The following is a 27,099-nucleotide window of genomic DNA, read 5'->3' on the forward strand; positions in this document are numbered from 1 at the left end:
CCATTACCAATATAATTTTAGGTTACGTGGTCCAGTACATACAGCAATTGTTTTTGCACTGGTGTAATTAGTGGTACCATTGTCACATAGCTGTTTCAGTAGGTGTTAAAAACCTCTATTTTTGCTGCCAACAAGGTAGAACTGATCCACAATTTTTGATTTGCCACAATGTGACCACCTGGTCAATAAGATCTTATGTGAAGATCACACTACTGTCCCATTATACCTGACAGTCAGCATTGTGTTTTGTTAACCATTGACAAATATATCCAGGCTCGGAATAGGACAATATATTTAATATAGAATGGAAGAGATCAAATGGAGTGGCCGCGCTCACATGATCGAGAAATACCATCTCCAATATGTGTTCCTACATTCAGCATTTCTAACCTTTTCCAAGTGTTCGGCGGATAATACAGATCTTCTCTGATATTTTACGTTCAGCCTCAAAGATCATGTGCTTAGGAACTAATGACAATGAAAATGTACTGAACATTTACATTTACGATCATATTTACGATTTATAATGCCAATTATCCCTTATTGTTTCCACTATCTTTTCATGGGCTCCAAAGAGAAGATTTCGCTGTGTTGTGGGAAGTGCCAAAGGCGATGTTGCGAATCTACATGTTGCGGATAGACATTTGAGATCTTGCAAACTAACAAGTGTTATTTCGTCACATATTTACCATCCGCCATCTTCACATCTTCCTCCAAACAAATGAGATTATAATAGGGTCTATCTCCAGGAATAAGGGTGAGAAATCCTTAACATGTCTAGTATATTATCAGAAAGGGTAAAACACCTGGAAACTATAGTCCCATAAACAGAAGGACAAAGGTTTTAGTAGTAAAATGGAGGTATTGACCTACCCCACAGTTTATAGGAGGTTCAAGTATCCTAGCTTTAACCTGAAGAAAAGTACCAACGTATCGTTGCTTGGGAAACACTAGATCCTCCATCATATAGCTGTGCTGGCCAATCGATCGAAGACGAATGGCATTAGTTCAAGGCTACATTTGAATCTGTAACACAACCGTTTATCCCATGGTCAACACGTAAGCTATCACGTTGCCCTCCATGGATTAATAGGGAAACCAGGAAGTTGTCGAAGTGTAGGAAACAATTCTTGTCTACAGGACAAGCATCATTTAAGTGCGAATATAAAAAAATCCGGAATGTATGTAAACAGACCATAGCTGAATCCCGTACCAATTACGAACGACAGTTTGCATATGGTAGCCGTACTTGTCGGAAGCGATCGTTTTCGTATGTTAAACGCCGAACAAAATGTAGTGATGGTATTCCCGCGTTACTGTTAAACGAAAATTCAGATTTACTAGCCGAATCTGATTCAGCAAAAGCTGAGACTTTTTCAAACTATTTTAGTGAAGTCTTCTCTACGTTTATTGTTACAACAACTCTTCCGAATTACACCGCGATACCAGCCATAGGATCTATACACGCGATTGAGGAAACTCTCCTCAAACCTTGTAAGATACCGGGCCCCGATGGGTTGCATCTACGTTTGCTGTCATCGCTTACGGACATTATTTCAAGACCGCTCGCGACGCTCTTCAGCATGTCTCTTTCAATCGCCCAACTCCCTAGAGACTGGAAAGACGCCATAGACAGTCCTATATTTAAGGGTGGTCAGGGACGAATCGTATCTAACCACCGCCCTGTCAGCATGACCAGCATAGTCGTTAAGTAACTTGAAAAGATGATTCGGGTTAAATTATTAAGTCACATAGATTCGTATAGTCTGTTAACTCCCGAGCAACATGGGTTTCGTAACAAGCATTCATGCTTGACTAACTTACTCATTGCGAGAGAGGATTGGACAGCAGCCCTAGATAACGGCCTGTCTGTCGACGTGATATTCATAGATTTTAGCAAAGCGTTTGACACGGTTGCACACTTAGGTCTTATGCAGAAGCTCTCGAGCTTTGGAATAACAGGTGCTATACAGGAATGGACAGGAAACTTCTTATGTGACCGCAGGCAGAGATTGAGGGTCAATGGAACGTTATCAGAATGGAAGCTGGTCAAAAGTGGTGTACCCCAAGGCACCATCTTAGACCCTCTACATTTCCTTCTGTATGTCAATGAATTACCTCTATTGTCTAAGTCGTCGACGTTATTGTTTGCGGATGACGTCAAAATCTGAAGAACAATAAGTGAGGCTGATCGTTTTAATCACCAAACTGACTTAGACTAATTAGTTAGATAGGCTCATGATTGGGGCTTATAATTTACTTTGATGAAGAGCTTGCTCATGCATATCGGACACGGTAATAGCTACCATTATACCAATGATGGTACATCTGTTCCGCACGTTCAAGAACATAAAGACTTGGGAATAATAACAAGTCACGACTTGAAAACAACTACTCACTGCAACACAGCTGCTTCCAAAGGTTATCGGGCGCTATGGTCACTTCGCCGAGCATTCAAATTCTTGGACGAGATGTTACGAATCTTATATACCACCTACGTAAGAGCACACTTAGAGTACTGTATCCAAGCATCTATCCCATGTCCGATAAAGGATACTAACTCACTTGGACATGTTCAGCTTGCGGGGACGAAGTTGGTGAAGGGTCTTTCTAAACATCCTTACGATGTGCGTTTGAAAAATCTAAACCTTTTCCCCTTGTCTTATCGTATGACGCGGGGTGACCTATACTGGCATTTCGTATCTCTAATTATGATTTAAGTGCTAATATGTCCACTTTTTTGCTCGCTTCAGCAGTGATGATCACCGGAGTCATAGCAGGAAGGTTCATAAACCGCGATCTAATAAACTAAAGGTGGGGTCCCGTTTTCTCACCGTGCGGTCAATGAATGGAACGCCTTACCCGAACAAGTGGTATCAACCACATCAGAGAACATTTTCAAGAGGCTGGACCTTCGCTAGGAAGAAATCTGTCAGGATTAACACAGGTTCACCAACCTACTATCCTTATTACTGAAGACTATTTCAGGTTGCCGAAGCACCGAAATAATAAGTTACACTTTTCACTTCTACGGGAACTCTTCCTGAAACTTTTTATGCAGAGGTAAGTGTGATATCAGTTTGTTTTATCTACTCATTCTTACAAAAGTCTGAACAAGCTATTTGATAAGATACCTGTCGGATGAACGAGGACCACAAACTAGTAAAATAATGGTCTGAGTAGTTATAAATTGCATTTACCCTTGCTACTAGAATAACAAGCCCATTCCCAAAATTGTGGATTTATCATGATGTCATCACCTTATCAACAATATTCAGCGTGGAAATCAAATCTTTTTCTATACTTACCCATCTTACCGTGACAGTCAGAGATACGATATTTAGTACTCCTGAAGAGCATGTCTGGTCTGAGAAAAGGATAATATATTTTATTTGAAAAGAGATGAGTTACGTGGAGTGACTACACCTAAATGGCAGAGCTATGTCATTCCAACTTGATTGTTCAACTGGAACGAAAGAAAATTCAAATATTAAAAAAACTAAAAACTGCCATATAAAACTCTATTTTGAAAAAGAATAATCGAATGTTAGCTTTTATAAAGGTAGACGTTTGATTTGATGTGTGTTTTACGCAAACACATATTATGTACTTATTCAGCACCTTTTTTCAATGTTGCGGTACTTATTGTGTGCTGTATGTAATGCGTTAGTGTTACCTACACCGTTATCGTGCTTATTCCAGAGAATATGATGTCAGAATCTACAAATATTTAAGAGTTGGTTTTGGGTTATCTCTGTTACCTCATGCAAGCTGAAGTTTTCCTCCCCGTAATTCAACATTGACCCTGGGATGTCAAGTCATCATTCACTTAGCCCGCGGAAGAGCTGTTGTAACCAAAGCCATCCTAATATTGTAAGTGCTTACGTTAATATGTCAATGGCTACTGATGACGGCACATTGACTCTCAGTTACGTAAATTCAGGTTACCGCTTCAGTGTTTATTCTTGGAGCTCTACATTTGACACTGTTTAAAAACGGTCTAAAAGTGTTTACAGAAACTAAAAGTTGATTTTTATGGGCTGTTTTGACTTCCAAATATATCTTTAAGTGGTTTTTCAACGATCACTCCTCATTTTATGGTTACCTGTCTTATTTCCCCTTTATTCACTCCATAATCAGTTCCATAATGATCGATAGATTTTGATGCTGATGAAATGCATATCTAATTTGTTGACTATCGACGATTATGTAAGTGCATTTGAGATGCACTACTATTCAAATGAACAGTCAGTGATAGATGAAGTATACATATTAAGTATTCGAGTTAAACAATACACCAACTCAGCGAACAATAAGGTGACCTTTTTTCAAGTTATGTAGAAAATGTAGGCAGTAGATAGATATACTACATAATTTTCATGTATGGTCTTTCGTTCATTATTGGTGGTAAGATCATAATCAGTATAATGGCTGCTTATTTGGAATCCTGAATTTCAAGAAAATTCTTTTCGTTATGATCTCATCCTTATAACCATATACTCCACCCTAACATCAAAATTGACTTTACCACGTTGATATCGAATATTGGTTAACATCATCAGCATAATAATAATGAAAATTAATGATTTTAAATGTCTTCAGCCCAGGAAATCAAGTTCTGACTAAAGTAGCGCTTGTTCTGTAATCGATGCACTTATTTCATAGTTGCTGTCAAGTTAACGTTCCTACGGCACCAAAAAACCTCAATATCCGTCACTTTATTCATTGTATTAAAAAGTGAAGTGTGATGTCTCACGTTAGTTATCTTTTGTTTATCAATCCTCACAAGAGCTCCCACTATCTGCGATTCTGTCTTCAAAATTAGTAAGCGTTCAAGCTTTTACCAGTTTTAAAAATATACTTTTCGCTTTTCTGGCCTCAAATACATATAATTTCGACAAACAATCATTATCTAAAAATAATGCGCCGATAGGTTTAAAGGACAATAAAACGTTATCTACATCTACAAAACCCGAAATCTATCAATAGATATGAGGTATTGGTCAACATTACGCTTTTTATTCAGGGCGATTTCCACTTAATCGTTGACAACAAGGTTATGTCATGTCTCACGTTTCGTGGTCCCTATTTTTGAACTGGTTCGCGTTCTGTTATTACTTCTGTACAATGAGTACTGTATAACTACACGACTTTTACATGAATATTGACCGTGTTATAATCATCCCTCTTTGTTGGTCAGTTCATTTTTACTCGGTCTGTTTACTTTCACAGTACCTCTTTTTTGCTAGATATCATGATATATTAATGTCTTGTTAACTTTACATACTCTTGTGTTGCACTTCGACTTTACAGAGAAGTCATGAACATTCATGTAATTCAGAGATTATCGGTGTATCCACTAGCAGCGAAATTAATAGTAGTCATAATTCAGAACCTGAAGTTATTGAAGATAAACCTCCTAGTCCTTTGTCACTTCAACAAGATGGTGTTTTCTCTTTAGTTCAAAGCCCACCTTTTGAAAATGATCAGTTGGATTCTGTTTCTCCCGAAAATCAGCTTTCGAATCTACTTATTCATTCAAATAATCAAACATTAATTAATCTATCAGGAATTAATTCCACTGTTACTGACCAAAAACGCGAACATGTTCCCATCACAAATGCACGGAATCCTAATCTGCAAAATATGACTTCATCAGAACGAGCAAACTCAGTCTCTGGTGATGTATCAAATCCAAACTGTCCAGATGTAGTGAAAAGTTTTCGAAAACCCAAATACAGTCCACGTGATAGCGTTTCACAACAGCCCATTACAGATTCCGTCGCTGCCTCAACTATCGGAAGCTCCGACCCTGTTTTTTCTTTGACAGCCAGAGAAACTAATTTATCATTGATAGCATCCAGGAAAAGTGTAAAAGGTAGTCATAGCTACATAACTTTTTTGTGAGTGGTGTGGTAGTTTCATTCTTCACCATTTTAGGACTATGTATTGGATTCATATTAAAGGCATTTTAACGTGTCATATGATGATACCTCTGTGCGTGGGACTGGTCATAATTCAGAGGCTTAGGGAACCAATTTTTATTCATTTTGTGCCTAATTCAAGGGTAATCTATATACCTCAACTTTTGAGCCACACTGTAAGTGTAACTCACAACATAATACATGTGTCTGTAGGTTTTTGTTGAGTATGAGATGAAATGTAGGTAAATAGTTGCTTATTGATTTTGATAATAATCACATATTTAGGCGGTTAATATACGTTATCACCAACTGACCTCTTCGGTTTACTATCCTAAAAATAGAAAAATAGATAATCCGGAAAGCTTATCTGGGAGCACTGTTGAACATTCTGTCAATCCATCAAGGTACTAACATAGTTAAGATGTGGTGTAGTCGGCTGGTAGGTTCAAGAAAGAAAACTTTCATGAAAACTCAGTCAGTCATTTACAATGTAGGACCAGGCGCATATTTGCATCGGTCAAAGTTGTCATACCTCATCAACACAACAAGAGAAAAAAACAAATCCATAGAAGCATTTACTTCAATGGTAGCAATACATCAAAAAACATTGCACATAAGAATAGGATACGAGGGATATTGACAACAGTTGATCCTAGCATAATCATACCTGTCATTATTTCCTTTGAAATTTACCCAGCAATAATTCGTAGATTTGTGCCTCAAACTACACGTTGTATAGAAGCTAATAAAGTTGACGGAGTATCCAATTTACTGAGAGTTTGAAAGTCATTCATCTAAAGTAACTAGTTAATATTATATCAATCGCTGTATTATTTAGAAGTTCTGTGCTGAGAAACAATCAGACAAAAATTATCTGATCATATAATATTTTGATATTTTGCGGCTCACTTAGATTAAGTTGTTTGTGAATACACTCAATCAGTCATATTTCATGTAATAAGGCTGATAACAATAACTAGCTGATACATATGCATCAGCTCAAGTTACCACACCACATTAGCATTCCTAGGATCATTGATTTATTTGTGTAGGAAATGAATTTTTATGATAAAATGAGTAAAACGTGTACAGTGTGCTACTTTTCGAATTATGTATGGTTAGTTAAATTTTTCCTATTTATTTTATTAGTAAGCTTAGTGTTAAAAGAGAAAGTGCTACCACTCTTCCGAAAATGCTTGTTTTGGACATATTTTTACGTAAAAAAATAATCTAGTGAATTGCGAATACACTCTAAAAAAGAATGAAATAAAGTATGGTTCTATCTTTAAAATTACTCTCCACATTTTTAAGTTCAAGAGAGATGTAATTTTTATCTAAAAGTCATAACCTGTTTACTATTCTCCGAATTGCTACGCATATTTAATTTAATATACTGAAAATCCCCATTTTTGTTACATATCTAATTTAGTCATTGGACCAAGCAGTACAGAGTTTTAATAGTTGAATTCTTGAGTCGATACATGCCAGACCACCATTGAAGCCTGAATGCACTGGACCATAGTTTCGTCCTAGTATGGAGTTCATCAGAAGTGTTCATCCACGATCCCGCGCGCGGCCGTCCAGTGCTTCCAGATTTTCAATAGTGGTCTAGCTTAGATCGACTCACGAATTCAACTTTTAAAATTATTACAATTTCCACAAACCCCCATTCTAATAACAATACAGAACTCTCTTGATGTTTTCGAGTTATCTGAGCTTAATGGTTTAATTGTGGAACTTTCACTGTCATTCCGGGAAACATTATCATCGCTTAAACTCATGCAGTAAGCAGTGACGATGTTTTCAAGGATGACAATGAAAGCTCCACAATTAAAACATTCAGCTCGGAGAACTTAGGAATAACCAAAGCACCCACTTAAGCTGCAAATGTTTTCTTTCAGTACAGAATCCTCCTAATAACTTTCCATCGAAGGCTTCTTGTTTTCAGGATAATCATTCTTTAGTTATTTATTAGGGTGAAACCTATTGATCTTTATCCTTGAAGTGAAAAATTTCTGAAAGATTAATTTATAGGACATGGCAACAACCAGGTAGTTAATACCAGGTAAAGAGTACTACAGTTGATTAGTCAAGTTCTGATCTTTTTAATTGGATATCTGAAGTTACTGCGTAAGGATTGGTGGTAATATTCAGTTGTCCTAAAAAATAGCTTAGGTATCTTTTAATTCTGCGACCTGACTTCGCTTTGGGCGGTAAATACTAGCAGTTTATGCATATATTCAAAAGATTAGAAGGTATTTTTTAGTATAGGGTTGCGGAAATTGTTAAATTTCATTGAAATCATGAACCGATATAATTTAAACAACCATTGAAAACCTGGGAACACTGGAAGGCCGTTTCGTCCTAGTATAGGACTCCCCAGAGATGGGCACCCATGATCTTACTACAGGGAATCGGACACAGGATATTCTGTCTCGCTCTGCATCACTTAACTTCCAGACCACTGAGTCGGCATCCATCTATGTTAAGGTCTAACTTCAATCAATCCACAATATTGTTCAGCCATCTTCGATTGTCTTCAGTCGATAATTGCCTCACACACAAAATGGTTGAACTCTACTGATCATGGCTTCTCACTAGAAGTCCGTGAGTTTTCGTCTTGAAGCTAGTCACTAGTTAGCATATGAGGTTATGGAGATTTTTAAATTTCTTTGAAACCATGAACCGATCTAGATTAGAAATTATTTCTAATTAAATTCTAATCATAATGTATTAAGTAAATGTTTGATGCACTCAGCGTTTAGATAAGTTGTTTTTATAAGGAATGATAAAATTATTCAACCTCATCTACTCCGGTTTCTCAAGAGTAAGCAAACTAACGAAGTCGAAATCGTTATTTCGATTATTTTCATGGATATCAAAAATATTTCAAGGATCATTGGAGGTCAAATTTCTTGCTTATGTGAAATAATTTTGTATTTTGCAGAACTTTATGGACAACCAAGCTGGTGGGGTGATGGTGACAGCGACTATTCCTATCCACACACTTCGTCTTTTGGAAATCAAGAAACTGTACATCCTGTAGTTGCTTCACGCAAATACAGTAAGTTTGTTAATTTTTCCACCTTTATGGGCTCCGAAATTTATATCCCCAGTTGTTTCTGCTCTCAAAAAAATGCGAATGTATTAAAAAACACCTGTTTAATTTACAATATATTTCATCTACACTTCTATTAGTATTCAAATAGTGTGGGATTAGATAAGGTGTTCGAATTTCATCTACCCCCGTTGCACTTCTGTTTGGGTAACCAAGTAATATCATTGGTCCTTACACTTATAATATGTCTCGAAGCGAAGTACATAACAGAGATAGAGTTATTTAGACAGTTTTTGTATGGATTTGTCAATTATGCTTCAACTAAATCAACTTGTGCTGTTATATTCAGAAGGGGATTTGTGGAGATTTCAGTATTTTTCAACTCACTGAAGACAATTGGTGAATGGTCGCTCATAATTCGTGGATCGGTTGAAGTTAGACATTAACACCGTAGGATGCCAGTCAGCTCAGTGGTCTATCGGCTAAGGGCTCTGGCTCGAGACTGGTATGTTCTGGGTTCGAATCTCGTGAGTGCGGGATCGTGGATGCGCACTGCTGAGGAGTCCCATAATAAGACGAAACGGCCGTCCAGTGCTTCCAGGTTTTCCATGGTGGTCTAGCTTCAATTCACTCATGATTTCAACTTTATGCTGTTATCATTAAACAACAATCTTATCACTGAGTTCTTTTTAACGTAGTTTATACATTTTACTATTATTGTTTATTCAGAGTCTTTTAAAAGATAAAGAGATCAGATCAATATTGTTTCATTTACTCACGATTTACACTTTTTCATTGGAATTTATGCCAATGTTACTATGTTGCTAAAGTTGATAATAATACGTATATGATACGTCTTAAGTTTTTTTACAACTTTTTGTAGTTATTTTAACTCGTATTGGACGTGAATTAAAGTCTATCCACGTGATACACTATCTGATTTGTTTAAGACCGGCAACTATAAATAAATATCACACCAACATACATGATTGTTACCATTGTTTTTTGATCTGTAGAAAGTATGTTACTAAGAAAGATGATATATGCTGTCGATATGATCAACTACCCGTGTAAACTCATTTAGTATTGTTTGTTTGAATCTCCCCATCGATGTGTTAGGACTGCAACTGGTCAGTCTCTAATTGACATATGTGCATACTGTGCGTATTGCCTTGATATCGCGAAAGGTACTGGGTTAGAGTCCCAGAGTGAACATCAACTCTAAGATGCAGTTACACCCAGCTGACGAGTCCCAAATAGGACGAAACGCGCGTCAAACTGGATTCCACTGCTAGCCACTATCCATCTGTGCTTACAATACCCGTGTAAACGTTTAGAAAAACACTCACCGTCTTGATTATTAGATAATTATTTCCATTCTATAAATGGGTTTGTATAAACAAGATCTAACTAAATTGAATTTTCGGTTTTTTTCTAGGAGATTTCTTGGAGTTTACTAAAATGTATTAATAATTCAAACTTCATCTACATGGAAGGTTCTTATTCATATCTTCATTCATTATTGCCTGTCTATATCTTTAACAACCCATCTAGACCACGCAAAAACTTTGCCCAACAATGAGTTCAATCTTTAACTTTTCTCATAACTTTGCTATAGTGGTTGGTGTGAAGACCCTTAGGTTATCAGAACAGGAATACTAAAAGTTAACCACTAAGTTACATTGATGTAGGTTGAAACAGGTCAATAATTCAATCTATAGAGGTAATTAAAATCAACTGTTATTTAGGTGTGGAAAAGTTTTCTTTTTAGTTTGGGACTTCTAATAGGAACAAAAAATCTCAGTTCAAAATCTTACACAAAATGTTTAGATTGCTCGGATTCAATAATCCAAGGTTTCGGATAGTGATACCATAGTGCAAATTGTGACACTTCAACACTAATGCAAAATATCGACAGAGTGAAAAAAATAATAAAACGATAAAAGTTGATTGTATAGATTAGGTGGATTCTTTTTTTGGGGTGCCTTAATTTCTATACTGAGTTGTTTGGCTGATAAGTTTTCATTCTAGGCTAGTTGTTTTAATTGACTAAGACAAACAAATACATTTTTCATAGTTGAAATCATGAGTCAATTGAAGCTAGACCACCATGGAAAACCTGGAAGCACTGGACGTCCATTTCGTCCATTTTTGTTATTTCCATCAATTTTGAGTAGGTTATTATTTACTGACGACTTATTATTTTCGATTTTTCCATCCGTGCCACCTATTACTGCTTGAAGTTATTGTCAGTCAGTCAGTCAGTCAGTTACAATGTAGAACTTCGTACGTACGTACATCAGTTCGAGTTGCCATACCACATTAGCACAGAGATGAAGTTGTCGATTCATCAAATCCCATATTGGTAGAAGTAGTAAGAGTATAAGCATTATGTGAAAGATTAGGGTTTGAAGATGTTATTGAAGAAGTATAATACAATGAAATAAATTTGGAAAGAGAAAAAGGATACAGACATGAAGAATTCAGAAGATTAGAATTTGGCAGAACACAAAGAGTGGATGCACCTTCGCTATTGCAAACGATTTTGAGCCATGTCATTCAAGGTCTCTAACCATCGTTCGCTATCATCTCGCGAATCCCAACCAGGTAGTCTACACCTACCAACATGGCCCAGTCCACTTGTCAGTGACTTCATGGATTTATGCCATGTTTTGGTCTGGCCGCCCCTAGCTTTGTTCCAACCTGCTCCTACAGTGCTCTTCATAAGCTTTTTTATTTCTCACTTTATCCAGTTTGAACGAAATGTTAGAGATGCATTAGGATTTATCGAATATATATGTGATCAAGCTAAAATATAATCAAGATTCAAGTAGGCACACTGACCGATTTGTATTCATTAAGATGTTGATATAAGTTCATTAGCCAAGTAATGTTTCCTTCGTTTCCGAATCTGGTGACAAAAATGACATCATTAAAATTATTCTTCTGTATAGTTTAGGTTCAGAATGTACTTCCTGAATATTGTTCTCTTTGAGTTCAGCTTGTTATACACAATAAAGTTAGGAATTATAATTCCTGGTTGGGATTCGCGAGATGATAGCGAACGATGGTTAGAGACCTTGAATGACATGGCTCAAAATCGTTTGCAATAGCGAAGGTGCATCCACTCTTTGTGTTCTGCCAAATTCTAATCTTCTGAATTCTTCATGTCTGTATCCTTTTTCTCTTTCCAAATTTATTTCATTGTATTATACTCCTTCAATAACATCTTCAAACCCTAATCTTTCACATAATGCTTATACTCTTACTACTTCTACCAATATGGGATTTGATGAATCGACAACTTCATCTCTGTGCTAATGTGGTATGGCAACTCGAACTGATGTACGTACGTACGAAGTTCTACATTGTAACTGACTGACTAACTAGGAATTATAACATATTCATTTATATGTTCATTACTTTTGAGTTGGTCTAGGGAATCTCAATAAAACTTATTCTCATCTGCTTTATATTCAGCGGTTATGTTAACGAGAGATAAGCAATAAGAGATCACATTTCTCTATTCTCTTAAGTTTATATATAATGACATTCATAACTCTATAATGTCTCAAGAATGGTTCGGTTAACTGCTTCACAACGAAAAAGTAAATCATTCATTATTTCAACTCTTTCTAAAGTTTTCATCACATCATTATCATTTTGCTTCAATTCATAACTGACTGATTTCAATTTATATCTTTCTTCATTACCATTCATCTGTTTTCAGTTGCTTCATTACACAATCATCTAATGTTTGTTAAATCTTTAGTTTTTAATCAGCAGTTCGATAAGAACCTAACGAAATAAAATGAATTCATATTACTCTGCATTAACCTTTGTTTTTGCTATCTTTAAAAAGTACTGGCAGGATTCTAATCCTGTACTCACCCTGGATGGTGAGCAGATTGAAGTAATTGAGAAGTTCGTGTATCTTGGTAGCTACATAAGTGCTGGTGGTGGCGTGAGTGATGAGATCGATGCACGTATAATGAAAGCCAGAGCGGCTTACGCCAATCTGGGCCATCTTTGGCGCCTTCGTGATGTTAGTCTGGCTGTAAAAGGTCGGATCTACAACGCGTCGGTGAGAGCAGTTTTTCTCTATGCTTGTGAAGCCTGGCCTCTCCGAGTTGAGGATGTCAGACGACTCTCTGTGTTCGATCATCGTTGTCTCCGAAGGATTGCTGACATTCAGTGGCAACACCATGTTAGTAATGCAGAGATTCAGCATCGTGTGTTCGGGCACGGAGACAATACTTCGATTGGTGTCGACATCTTGAAACACCGACTTCGGTGGCTTGGACATGTTCTACGAATGTCGTCCCAGAGAATTCCACGTCGTGCATTATTTGCCGACTCTGGGACTGGTTGGAAAAAGCGGAGAGGAGGTCAGTGTATGATATGATGTCGTGGCATGAAAGAGAGCTGCAAAGGGCTAGCTTCTGTTGGTCCTTCACGACTCCCTGGTTGGGGTCCGAGAGATGGTGCAACACAGTGGCTAGAGACGTTATCAGATATGGCTCAGAATAGAAGCCAGTGGCGAACCTGCTGTAACCTTCTTTCTTTCTTCATAAAGAGTGGTTCTAACTTTCTTAACTGAAAGAGTCTTCTGGTTGTACATTTCAGTCCGCCTTATCTTTTCATCCTTTCTCTTCCTATTTTCATTATTTTGTGTGGCGCATATGTATCTGGTGCCCTTTTGTACCAATATATATGTGTTTAAATAAATCTTTAAAAAGTGAATCGTTGACATGACGAAACTAATTAAATGATTACGGCTTTAGATGTTTCAACAGTGATATTTACAATCATAACCAGAGATATCAGAGTCTTGACAAGGAAAACTGATTCTTAATGCACTTAAAAGCTACCACTACTATTTCATAGGCTTGAATTTTTAACAAACGTTGTAAAGCTCTGTAAGATTAAATAAATGACTACCTTAGTAACAACAAGATTTAATTTATTGAAAGGAAGTTATTGATTGCAGAAGTTTGAAAACAACAAGGTTAAATCACTGTCCGGTGTGAAAAACACGATAGATTTACTGTCTATTCACTTAGCGTTTGAAATCAATAATTTTCTTAGGCTCAAATATTGATTGTTTAATGATAAGTACTTCAGTTTTCGTGCATAGTATACCGACTGAGAAAAATTTTTTCAGAACACTTGATGCCACTAAAATCTGAAATGATCTACTGTTATGTACTTCTGGTGTCTAGTATTCCCAAAACACGATACCTCACTCAGCTCTTATCAAATCAAAAGAAGAACTGAGAACGAGAGATAGGGCAGCATGTGTTCCAATGGTCTTGAAAAACAATTATTATTGAACACTCGAGTTTAAATGTAATTTACTCAAGAATCTTCTAGCATATACTTAATTCGTTCTCTAGTATTGATGAGTTCCGATCTGAGCCTAATTACAGCTTACAATAGATCTGCTAATATCAGCATATTAAAGGACTGAAATGATTTAATGAGTTTTAATTTCGATTATCAATACAATAGTAAAAGGAAGATATTAGGTCTATACTCATCTAATAGATTTTGATAATATGAAAATCTATAGACATTAATATATTACAAAGTTGAAATCATGAGTCGATTAAAGCTAGACCACCATGGAAAACCCGGAAGCACTGGACGGCCGTTTCGTCCTATTATGGGACTCCTCAGCAGTGCGCATCCACGATCCCGCACTCACGAGGTTCGAACCCAGGACCTACCAGTCTCGAGCCAGAGCCCTTAGCCGATAGACCACTGAGCTGACCGGCATCCAACGGTGTTAATGTCTAACTTCAACCAATCAACGAAATTGAGCAACCATTCACTAATGTCATCAGTGAGTTGATATCTCCCAACAGACCTGGATAAACTCCACTAGTCACTGCTTCCCACTAGAACTCCAGGACATATATCTTGAAGTCAGTCACTAGTGAGCATATGATTATAATGAGAAAAATACCGAAATCTCCATAAAACCCCTTCTCGTTTATATATTAGTCAAATTAAATACATTTTAATTGCCTTATTAAAAGTATTTTATACATTTAATCACTAAGACATTTTCCACATAAAATACAAAGTATTGTGATACATTCTATTCTAGTGGTAACCAATCAAGTCTTTACTGAGTTCATAATCAATTGTGAAGAAGTTTTCCGCCACTTCTATCTTCAAAACATTCTCCATTTAAGTAATATTTTTGTCAGTGTTTATAGCGTACTTGTATGGAGTTTTCCGTGCATGAATTTCTATGTTTTGTCGCATTTTGTTCCGCTAAAAGACGGTCTAAAAGAGAAAAAAAACAATCAATACGATTTCTCCCTTATGTTTTACTGTTTTTGCATTGTTTGAGTTTTAATCCCTTTATCAAAACTTATAAATGAATGACATGGTTAATAAACAGAGAGATGATTAGTTAGTTAAAAATTTGAAATATGTAAATCCATTGGAATATTTCCACAGTTGGGAAATAAATAATACGAAAGTTGATTTAACTCAAACTTATAAACATAAATAATTTACAATTATAGTTTTTGTAAATTTACTGTCATATACGGGACAATTGCGGAGTAACCCAAGCGAACAACTCTTGGTACCAAGCCCTCACAATTCGAGAGGACAAGCCAATATTCAGCAATATACTTATCACTACTCTCTAACAGCGAGACTAATAGGTTCTGAGTTCGAATCGTGCGGGGGGTGAAATCGTGGATGTGCATTGCTGAGGAGTCCCATACTAGGACGAAACGACCGTCCAGTGCTTCCAGGTTTTCTATGGTGGTCTAGCTTCAATTGACTCATGAATTCAACTTTGAAAATATTAGGTAGATTGTTATAAATAAATTAATATATTTCTAATATCTCAATGAGTAGAAAAACTAGATTTTCTGACGTTTTGTGACTCATTGTAGGCTACTTCTTCAACTGTTTTTCTGAAGAACGTTTTGATTATTAATCACATAAAATAGATTGCTTACCAGTTGTAATCAAAACATAATAAATGAATGAAGCTACATAATGTATTCTATTCTTGAAATAACTAAATTATTGTTCTTTTTGGAATTCCTATTGGTTATTTTATCGTACTGAAATAACACTTTATAATCCATTGGGAGGTTAATGAGTTTACAGAATTTTGTTCTTTCAAAAATTGAAGAAGCATCTTGAATATTACTAACCATCCATAGGCTGTATATCATCAGAGTTAAAAAAAATTCATCCACTACACACTAAGGATAACATACTTTGATGAAGTTAATGATAATTAGATCATATAGCCCCCAAATGCCCTGGTACGGCCGAGAGCAGGGAGAGTCCGCTCTCTCTCTCCAAATGCTCTCACATGGCCATGCGTATACAGCCTCTGCGAGGGAAGTCCTACTCACTGCCTTCTCATAACATTACTGTTTACGAAACTGAAAGGACGAAAAGCGAATGTCCGGTGTTTTAACCGGGTTGGTGGACACGGAAAGTCCAGCTAGGGGAGTTGGAAAACCCTCATTCCAAACCAATGGTGCACATGGGCTCCAGTATCCTGAAGGAACAAATGGCGTGTGAACCAATTGTTGGTCATCGGCTACCATGGGACTGCATCTCCTCACGATGCTCCACTGCCTTGTGGATCAGACCTTTAGGGTCAAAGGCTCCAGATGTGGCCCTCTAAGGAAACCACCTGCTTGAGTTTGGGAACCTGGACAGTATCACAGCCGTCACACAAATCAAATGAGATTTGTGTGGCGCATATGTATCTGATGCTTCCTTGTACCAATATTTATGTGTTTAAATAAATAAATAAATAAATCTTGACTAGTCATTTTCAATCGAACTAATATTGTAAACTTTCTGTTTTATTAGGAATTCACTAATGCAAAATAAACAGTATATTAATGAATTGGACATTCTTTTTAGCAACTCAACTATAATAAAATATGGTATTATCTTTGATTCAACTTTGACTTTCAATCAATATTTTAACAGTTGAATCCATGAGTCAATGTAAGCTAGACCACCATTGAAAACTTGGATGGATTGGATAACCGTTTCGTCCTAGTATGGGACTCCACAGCAGTTTTTAAAAAGTTCCGGAACTCATTCAATAAGGTTGACACTGTGTATATACAGAAATGTCTACTTATGAATCATGTGTATATATTCCTCGTAATCTCAATAATAGTGAATGGTGTGAAGATAAGGAATCAGATTTTTGGAGGTTCATCATCAGTCGTTCGATATTTGATTTTATGACGGATGTTTCTAAAAAGGTTATGCGTTGGTGGGATTGTCATTAAATGTAACAACTAAAAAAAGATATTGAAGAATTATTCAGATGATCCCTATCAAGAAGTCAGACAATTATAAACCATATGGGGTTAGTTATTAATGTGCTTCGACCAAGTTGTCACATTGAATCGGCACAACTAGAGCTCTTTATAAATACTTTTGTTACCAAACATTGATTACCAATGCGAATAGAGCATTGAGCCTTTTTATCCATCAGAGGTTTGTTTTGAACGCTAATCTAATTTACCATCAAAAAAGAACTATCCGACAAACTTATTTATATTCAAGGCAATAAATATAAAGTTAAGTATACACAGGCTAACTTAAATTCTCTTCTTTTAATCCTTTAGATTATATAACTGTTCGCTTAATGTTATGTGCTAAATACTTTATCATCTTGTCGTGACACGTACTGTCCAAGAGTTTATTTTGATACACTCTTTCTACACACGAACACGGCCGTTTGAGAGAAAAGTTATAAAGTGAAAAAGGATATCCCTTAGGAAACTAAAACTATTAGTGGCCTGTCTCACCTCTTGAAAATGAAAGCCATTTCTTAGCCAATCACATGCACTTATCAGCTGCCCATTTCTGATTGGCCCACTGTATAACCTTTTTGTTTCAGATACTTGTATTGTTAATAAACTAATATTTTATCCACACAGAAACAGACGACAATACTTTGTAAGCTTTTATTTACCTATTAGTTTTAGCATAAAGTTTACATTAGGCTTTAATTTTTTGTTTGTCTACAGGTATGAAAGCGGATATTAATTTAACATCAGAGGAAAATTCTACTCGACCTCCTGCTGAAGCATTTGTTATAGATTTTGGTTCTTCAAAACCTCGTTTAGAAAGACCTGCATCATTATCTGGTAGTCTTAGCCAATGTGTCCCTTTGAAGCTTCGTCAAGGTTTAGATGAAAGGGAAAGAAGGATAAAGGAGAAACAATTAGAAGTTAAAAAGCAATCTACATCCGGAATGGTAAATAAGGTAAGAGGATTATGATGTCACATTCATTTCCTTAGGTTTTTTTTTACTTACCCAGAATAGATAAAATAATTTAAACTAAGCTTGATAAATTAGCTTTTAGGTATATATATATATATATATATATATATATATATATATATATATATATATATATATATATATCATAGCCCATAGGTAGCATACACTACATATATATTGACTAGGTTGTAGTTAATAAACGTTTGAAGTATTTGACATACGTGATGCCGCATTCATTTAATTGTGTTGATTTTTTGTTGCTGCCGCTTGTTCATTCTATTATTTCATCATTGTTAGTACTCATATTTCTACAGTTTTGCATTCTGCCGTTGTTGATGTCCCTTCACTTTACTGATTAGACCTTTAATAACTTAAATCGATTTATATTACATCAGTTACCAAGTTGTAAGCAAAGATGGATAGTGGCTAGCAGTGGAATCCAGAACGTGCGCTACTTCGTCCTATTTGGGACTCGTCAGCTGGATGTACCTGCACAAGCAAGTGGATATCAGGACTCAGTGGCCGAGTGGATAACGCGGTGGCGTTTGAAACGAAAGGTACTGGGTTCGAGTCCCAAATAGGACGAAACTTGCTTTCTGGATTCCAATGCTAGCCACTATCCATCTTTACTTACAACATTGTAAATATTGTTACAAACTTCAGCATATGAAAATAATCAGTAAAATTGTTTGCAATAATGTATATACATTCGTAGAAAGTTGATTATATAACTGAACTAATTGATACCTGTAAATTATTAATAATAAATAATATTTAAGTTGTTAATACACTATAAAATTCAATTATTTCATTATAAGCTTGTTTTGCTTTAATTGAATTACAGGCGGTGTTAGTGTATGCTTATATAAGGACTTATGTGAAAGGTAAACTGTTAATAACATCAACTGTACAACTTAAATTCTTTCACGCAAACTTTATGTTTTGTCTGTTGTTATATCATATGATCTTTATTGATCTTTATCCGTATACCCTTTTTATTATTACACTGTGTTGTATATGCATAACTACCGCCTTCCTCGACAAGTTATGTTAACGCTTATGTAAGAGTAAATCAGAATAAAACTAATGGCGACCAAACTAAAAAACAGCATCAGTTCATGAAGTTGTTAATTGGTGATCGGAGCTCTGTTGATAAACTTGGGCTATCTAGTTGGATCGGTCGAAGTAACCCTAGTCAGTATTTGGATAGGTTAAGTGATTTGGTTTAAAATCAATCAAAACGATGGAGATGGATTCACTCTCAACATTACGCTAGGTCTTCGGTTCCAAAATTTCTCGGAACTTACCTTTCCATACTGTTTTTTCGAACTATATTCTCAACGTTTAGTCATTGCTCCTTGTTTTTTATTATTTCTTTTAATTGTTAACAGGCTAATGATAAGAGGTGTGGTTGAATCGATGTCTAATTGTTTATTCAGTCTACCTTATCCCTTGAGTGAATAGATTTCAAGTTATTCATATTACTCCAATGACTATTCGACTGCCAAGTTTTTTTTATTGTGACTATATGTCTATCAGAACTACACACACAGACTGTTGTTAATTATATCAAGTTTTTTTTCATTCGTCTGCCAGATATGTGTGTGTTAAATTATTCATGTATTTATCTATTTTTATACGGAACTCAAGATTTAAGCAAAGACAATCTCTCAGTCTTCTGCTGATAAACAAACTACATAGTACATTAAAATAGTATGAAAAAAATGGTTTGTTAATTAAATAAAGGTTTATTAACCAGTCTCTACAATAATTAAATAAGTTTAATTAGGTTTTTTGGCGAGTCCGATCTGTTGTCAGTATTTAGAACACAATGTTCTGTTTTAGGATACCGTTAAAACCCAAGGTGAATTGAACAGCTATTTCATCCTAGTGTGGAACGTATGGGGAGTGTGCACCGACAATTTCACCGTAGCTTGAATCCAAGACCTTTCGGTTTCGTGGCAACAGGTGAATTATAAGACTGTTTAGTTGTCTTCCTATAGTACACATTTTCAAAATCAATCATTTCATGTTATAATGCAACAATCATCCAATCCTACTAGGAACGAATATTTCACTCCCTACATGTCTGAACTCCATCGGTTACTATTTACAATTATAACTTCAGAAAATCACCTCCACATAAGTTACTAATTACTAGACAACTGTTTTGATGAAGGGTTTTTCTCCATGATTAGTTTAAATTGTAAACTCATTACTCTGAATTTGATTCATAAAAAGTGTCACAAAAATCTCCCTTCTGATAATGGTCATATGCTCCATGAGGTATTTCCTGGAGTTCTAGTAAGAAGCAGTAACCAATGGAGTTCAACCAGGTCTGTTGGGAGATATCAACTCACTGAAGACAATTGGTGAATGGTTGCTCAATTTCGTGGATTGTTTGAAGTTGAACATTAACACCATTGGATACCGGCCCAGTGGTCTAGGGGTTAAGTACTCTTGCGCGAGACTGATAGGTCCTGGGTTGGAATCTCGCGAGGTGGGATCGTGGATGCGCACTGCTGAGGAGTCTCACAATAGGAAGAAACGGCTGTCCAATGCTTCCAGGTTTTCCATGATGGTCTAGCTTTAACTGACTAATGATTTCAACTATATAAAATTATATGTATACTGGTAAAAATTCATTTATTTTGTAACGAAAGTAAACCATCCGGACAAATCGATTGGCAAAATAATTGGCAACTTAAGAAATTAGGAATAATAATAATAATTAATCAATAATAAGTTTTAACATCCCATTTTGAATGAAGGTGAAAATAATTTCTATGGAAGAAAGTTGATGTCGGGATTCTTTTTCCTCTTTTTTAACATATCCTTAATTAATAGTTTCTATAGGATACTTTAAAAATTCTATTTTAAGTCAATTATATGAAATATATGTACTATAAATAAATATAGTTATACATCGATTGATAAAAATGCTGTTCATGACGAACATTATGACTGGTTATGTAATCATGTCATTCCTCATAAGCTTTATGATCGTCTAGATTTTGGACATAATTCTGAAAGAAGAGTGTTTTGATCGTAATTCAGGTCATTTACTCAAATAAATATTTTTCTTATTTATTTATTTATTTTATTTAAACACATAAATATTGGTACAAGGAAGCATCAGATACATATGCGCCACACAAATCTCATTTGATTTGTGTGAGGGCTGTGATACTGCCCAGGTTCCCAAACTCAAGCAGGTGGTTTCTTTAGGGAGCCACACCCGGAGCCTTTGACCTAAAGGTCTGATCCACAAGGCAGTGGAGAATCGTGAGGAGATGCAGTCCCATGGTAGCCGATGACCAACAATTGGTTCACACGCCATTTGTTCTGTCAGGATACTGGAGCCCATGTGCACCATTGGTTTGGAATCAGGGTTTTCCAACTCCTCTAGGTGGACTCGCCGTGTGCACCAACCCAAAAATAATTTTCTACTACGAATATATACATGATATCTTTCTATTCTATGTTTTAAATGGTATACAAAGTCTTCAAGTGCTAGCTAATCAATAATTGCCCCTTAATATTGTTGAACAAATTACTTTCTAACTATATCACTTGATTTTTAACTGTTGAGTTACCTCAAAGTTCAGTCAAAATATCAACAACGAGATAATCCAAACCGTTATAAATTAAATTTAAATTCATGCCTGTTTCACAGGTGAGTGGCTGTTTAAATCCAGTAGCTAAGTAGATAAAGCGATGACGTCTGAAGCAAACGGTATTCAATTTGAGTCCTGGAGTGAACATCAACTCTGGGATGCAGATACATCCAGCTGATAAGTCTTAGATGGGATGAAACATGCATCCTAGATTCTACTACTAGCCACATTCCATTTATTCTATATAAATATTAAGTTACCTGTTTAAACTCTATTTCGCTTTAGACAGTCAGATAGTATCACTAGCTTTTAAACTAAACGTTTGGCTCAGATTGAGTATATAAATGTCTATTTAGTTGAATGAGTTACATTTAAGTGGGATAAACAACTGAACTGATAGGAATGAAGTTTATTAAACTTTTTTCCTATTCTCAGTCACATATGTGTACACAAATCAAAATAGTGTTATGCATCTATTATTTATAAAACCACATTTCTGTGTGCTATGGAAGTGGTTTGGTGGATTGGTTGGAGTTAGACATAAACACCATCGGATGCCGGCTTAGTGGTCTATCGGTTAAGTGCTCTGGTGCGAGACTGGTAGGTCCTGGGTTGGAATCTCGCGAATGCGGGATCGTGGATGCGCACTGCTGAGGAGTCCCACACTAGGACGAAACCGCCGTCCAGTACTTCCAGGTTTTCCATGGTGGTCTAGCTTCAATTGACTCACACTTTCAACTATGTTATGGAAGTGCAATTAATTTTATACTACCAATTTCCAGGATTGTACAAAATACTGAGAACTAAAATAATTATGTGCATCTGTATGTTATATTTGTTTCCATGTCTTCATGTGCGTGTATGCACATGTTCATTCAGTCGAGGATAATGATTAGCAAAATTTACTTAACCTTTACTTAATAAATAAGTTTAGTAGAAAGCGTGAGTCAATTGAAGCTAGACCACCAGGAAAAAACCTGGAATCACTGGATGGCGATTTCGTCCTAGTGTGGGACTTCTCAGCAGTGCGCATCCACGATCCCGATCTCGAGATTCCAACTCAGGACCTATCAGTCACGCGCAAAAGCACTTAACCGATAGACCACTGACCCAGCTACTATCCAACAGTGTTAATGTCTAACTTAAACCAATCCAAGAAGTTGAGTAACCATTCACCAATTGTCTTCAGTGAGTTGATATCTCACAACAGACGTGGTTTGAACTCCACTGGTCACTGCTTCTCATTAGAACCCCTGGATTTACCTCTCGAAGCCAGTCACTAGTGAGCATATGATTATTATTATCAGAAGGGGGTTTTTGTGAAGAAAATACTAAATCTCCACAGAAACCCCCTTCTGATAAAAACAAGTTTAGTATATAATGTGAAACTTAATGAATGATCCAGTTAGAATGTGGGAAATATATGTTTATATTTTAATAAAAGGATGTAATCAGTGATTATTGGTATCACTATTATTATTATTAATATTGATTAGTAGTAACTTGATTGGTTAGTTAATCATCGATTAAAAGAGATGTCAATCATTCAAAGTTTATACTTCAATTACTTGTTATTCATACAAATCTAACAGGGTACTACTGTTTCATACATTGTGATTGATATGAAAAGATGTTGTATATGACCTAATAAATGATTGTTTTCTTGAATCATCATCGTCATACATATAAAATACTAACTTATTACAAGATCATTAACATTAATATTGTCATTATTGCAAATGAAGTTCAGTTTTTGAATGTATTTATATTTTATTTGTAGTAATATTGTATAATTTGGCCTCATTCCAAATGAGTATTATGGATGCATAAATTACATTATGGTAGTAGTAGTAGTAGTTCACTACTAGTGTTTAAATATAAATAGTTGAAAATTAAATGTATAATGATCTGATGTTTCTACTTGGTACATCACTAGATGATTTCTGTTTTACTTATTAGCAATGTGTTTAGAATATTGAGTTCATTTTTTTGATTGGTTGTGTATTGTAGATTGGAAAAATGATTTGCAAATCTTTACTAATTGATCCGTGGATAGTAGTGACCAATACAATGTTTGTTTAGCCCTTAATGGTGATTGAATTTCAGGGATCAACCACCCATCTAACATTAAAACATTCTATATGGAGTGACGTAAACTAGTGACTATATTTAAACTTGATCAAAAGAATTCGACCAGCACTAAGGACTAGACATATAGGATATCGGTAACAATTCAGTGACTAATCAGTGTATCTCAGTTCTAAAGGAGATTGATCGTAGCCCAAATTGCTCAATGTTAACATCTCTGTCTATGACATCCGGTTATACTGGTTTAGATCCCACAGTGACCATTATTTCTATTGAAAATGAAGATACACACCGCTGAAGACTGTCAACTAGCACGAAATCTGAGTCTAGAATTTTTTGTATGTAGTTTAACACTACTACTATTGATATTACTATTATTTCAGCGCCGTTAGTTTTCACTTTTTCAGCTTACCTCACACTGTACTAGTAAGGTAAATTGTTACAACTTGAACAGATAAACATGTCCATACTAGATTCTACGTTGTTTCTACCAGATGAATATTATCATTTTGATCAAAAAAGTTATTTTACTTAGCTGTTATTAATTATCAGAAGGGGTTTTGTGGAGATTTAGTATTTTTCATAGTAGAAAGCATGAGTCAATTGAAGCTAGACCACCATGGAAAACCTAGAGACACTGGACGGCCGTTTCGTTCTATTATGGGACTCCTCAGCAGTGCGCATCCACGAACCCGCCCTCGCCAGATTCGAACCCAGGACCTACCAGTCTCGAGCCGAAGCCCTTAACCGATAGACCACCGAGCTGGCATCCAACGGTGTTAATGTCTAACTTCAACTGATCCACGAAGTTAAGTAACCATTCACCAATGGTCTTCAGTGAGTTGATATCTCACAACAGACGTGGTTTGAACTCCACTGGTCACTGCTTCTCACTAGAGCTCCTAGAAATACTTCTCGAAGTCACACCGTTGGATGGCAGCTCATTGGACTGTGTTTGATTCATTCTTTGTCATACACATAGGGCTTGGTTACTTCGATCATGGATACTGGCAACAAATAATTCATATTAACACGATTTGAATCTATCAATATGTTGTCAGCTTGTACCGTTAGTAATCAATGTGATTACCGTTTATCTAACTAACAAAATAAATCGAGTGGTTTCCAAGTTATATGTTTTGACAATTAGTCGGTTATGTAACATTGCCTTTTACTTACGAAATAAACAATTGTAATATTATCAAAAATACTTGGAATAATATTTGGTAGTGCTAATATTAAATTGTTTAGTTTGAGAAATGTTTTAGATATTCGATAGTAATCAACGGTATTGGTAATTTAATTGAAGGGGTTCTGTGGAAATCTGTTTGATTCGTAGGTTTCTTCCTGCTACTGATTGATCTCATATAGTATGCCTTCGAAAAATGGAATGCAGTGGACGAGTGTTTTTTCCTGGTATGAGCTCCTCAGAAGTTGGCTTTCACAATTTCTCAGCAGTTGAACCTAAGATCTTCAGGTCTCATGACAAACGCTTGAACATCAGAACCACCTGGTCAGCATCCAGTGGTACAGTTTCAAATTCAATACACCATTCAGCATAATGATTATTCCATACCTTTGCTAATAAATGCTTCACTGCTGGCATATCTGAACTCCAGTTACAATTTTTCGTTTTCTGTGCGGCGAGTGAAACATCTGTCACCTGTGGCGCTGGATGATCGTCTCTCTGTAACACAAATCGATTTATGTAAGAATTTTACGATTGGATTCTGACCCAGTGGTTCTGATGGTCAAGCGTTTTTCGAGAGACCTAAAGATCTTGGATTCAGTACCTGTTGAGGAGTTGTGAAAGTCAACTGTTGGGGAGCCCATGCCGGGATGAAACACTTGTCCATTGCATTCTGTTTTTAAAAGGTACCCCAAGTGAGATCATTGATGATTTGATCAAATTTTCATCACTGATATAGTACTGAACTGTTTACACTATCGAGTACTTCCAATCGTCTAAAATCAAACCAACACACTGTAGTATAGATTAACTTTTAATTCAGTAACCATTATGAAACTTGGTCGATAGAAGTTAGTGAAGTTAGGCCGAATTCCCTAGTGCTGACGTCTCTGACTATCACACCAAGTAATGAAGGTTTAAATCCTACAGGAACCATTATTTCCCACAAGACTTCAGATTCCTTTAGTGATGATAACTCTGAATTAGTACGAAATCTAGGTCCAGGGCACTCTGTCTATAACTCTGAATTACCAAACGTCAAACAAGCATATGAAAATTTGGTCTCATTTGGCCTGGTGACAGCATTGTAACTTCATTGTTATATGGACACTCTGCGCTGATCCAAATCATTACAAATCAAAATAAATTTCATACCCGCCCCACAAATGAGTGGCTATCTAAATTTAGTATTTCAGTGGACAATGTCTTGGCGTCTGAAGTGGACGACACTGGGTTTGAGTCCCGGAGTGAACATAAACTCTGGGATGTATTTATATACATCTGACGAGACGCACGTCCTAGATTTCACTACTAGATACATCTAATCAGTTTTCCCTTCATTTTTTTTAAAGACTTTACATCAGTTTACTTTATCCTCTATATATTTACTTATATGCTGTATTACTGTTTTTTTTTCAACCTGACTACATTTGTGTAGAATACAGTAACTACCATGTCAAATTCAAAATTCAGTACTACAACAACAAAAAGTAGAACAAATATGAATGAAATTCAGAAGACCCATTCTCGTGGTGCATCATTATCGGCTAAAGGTTCTACAGTACGTACTAATACTGCTACTTCAAACATCACCAGCAATGTCACCGCCACAACGACAACTACTACATCTGGGAGGTCATCCAGTACAACCATAAACAAGAAACCTCAAGTCACTATGACAAAATTAGACAAGCGAATAACTAGTAAACCTGACTCATCGTTACGTACAGGACGAGTAGATTGTGCAACAAATCTCACTTCTAATAGTACAAATGCTTCGAGATCTAATCTTACTGATCGTTCTCGAGGAAGATTATTCAGTCAAACTAACAATAAAGGTTGGCAGTTTTAATAATACTATTTTTATTGATTACTTCTGTTTCTTCATAATGTCATATCTGAAATGCTTTTTTTGTTTGTAC

At 36.0% G+C, this 27,099-nt stretch overlaps 1 protein-coding gene and 1 non-coding gene across 2 annotated transcripts in view; both read left to right on the forward strand.

The window, feature by feature from the left end:
* Positions 1-2,724: 2,724 nt before the first annotated feature.
* Positions 2,725-27,099, forward strand: part of Smp_147760 (hypothetical protein) — a gene marked incomplete at its 3' end in the record, with an annotated part of 79,670 nt that continues 55,295 nt past the window's right edge. The window contains exons 1-5 of the mRNA XM_018796355.1: positions 2,725-2,746; positions 5,314-5,878; positions 8,872-8,988; positions 18,027-18,265; positions 26,616-27,015. Coding sequence (XP_018650576.1) covers positions 5,647-5,878; positions 8,872-8,988; positions 18,027-18,265; positions 26,616-27,015 — 988 coding nt within the window. The 5' untranslated portion in view covers positions 2,725-2,746; positions 5,314-5,646. The remainder of the gene's footprint in view (positions 2,747-5,313; positions 5,879-8,871; positions 8,989-18,026; positions 18,266-26,615; positions 27,016-27,099) is intronic.
* Smp_tRNA_01620_Pseudo_TGA.1.1 lies at positions 18,797-18,868 on the forward strand. Its single transcript has one exon. It is a non-coding gene (tRNA).

This window comes from Schistosoma mansoni, chromosome 2, assembly GCF_000237925.1.
Source record: "Schistosoma mansoni strain Puerto Rico chromosome 2, complete genome".
Taxonomy (NCBI): Eukaryota; Metazoa; Platyhelminthes; class Trematoda; order Strigeidida; family Schistosomatidae; genus Schistosoma; species Schistosoma mansoni.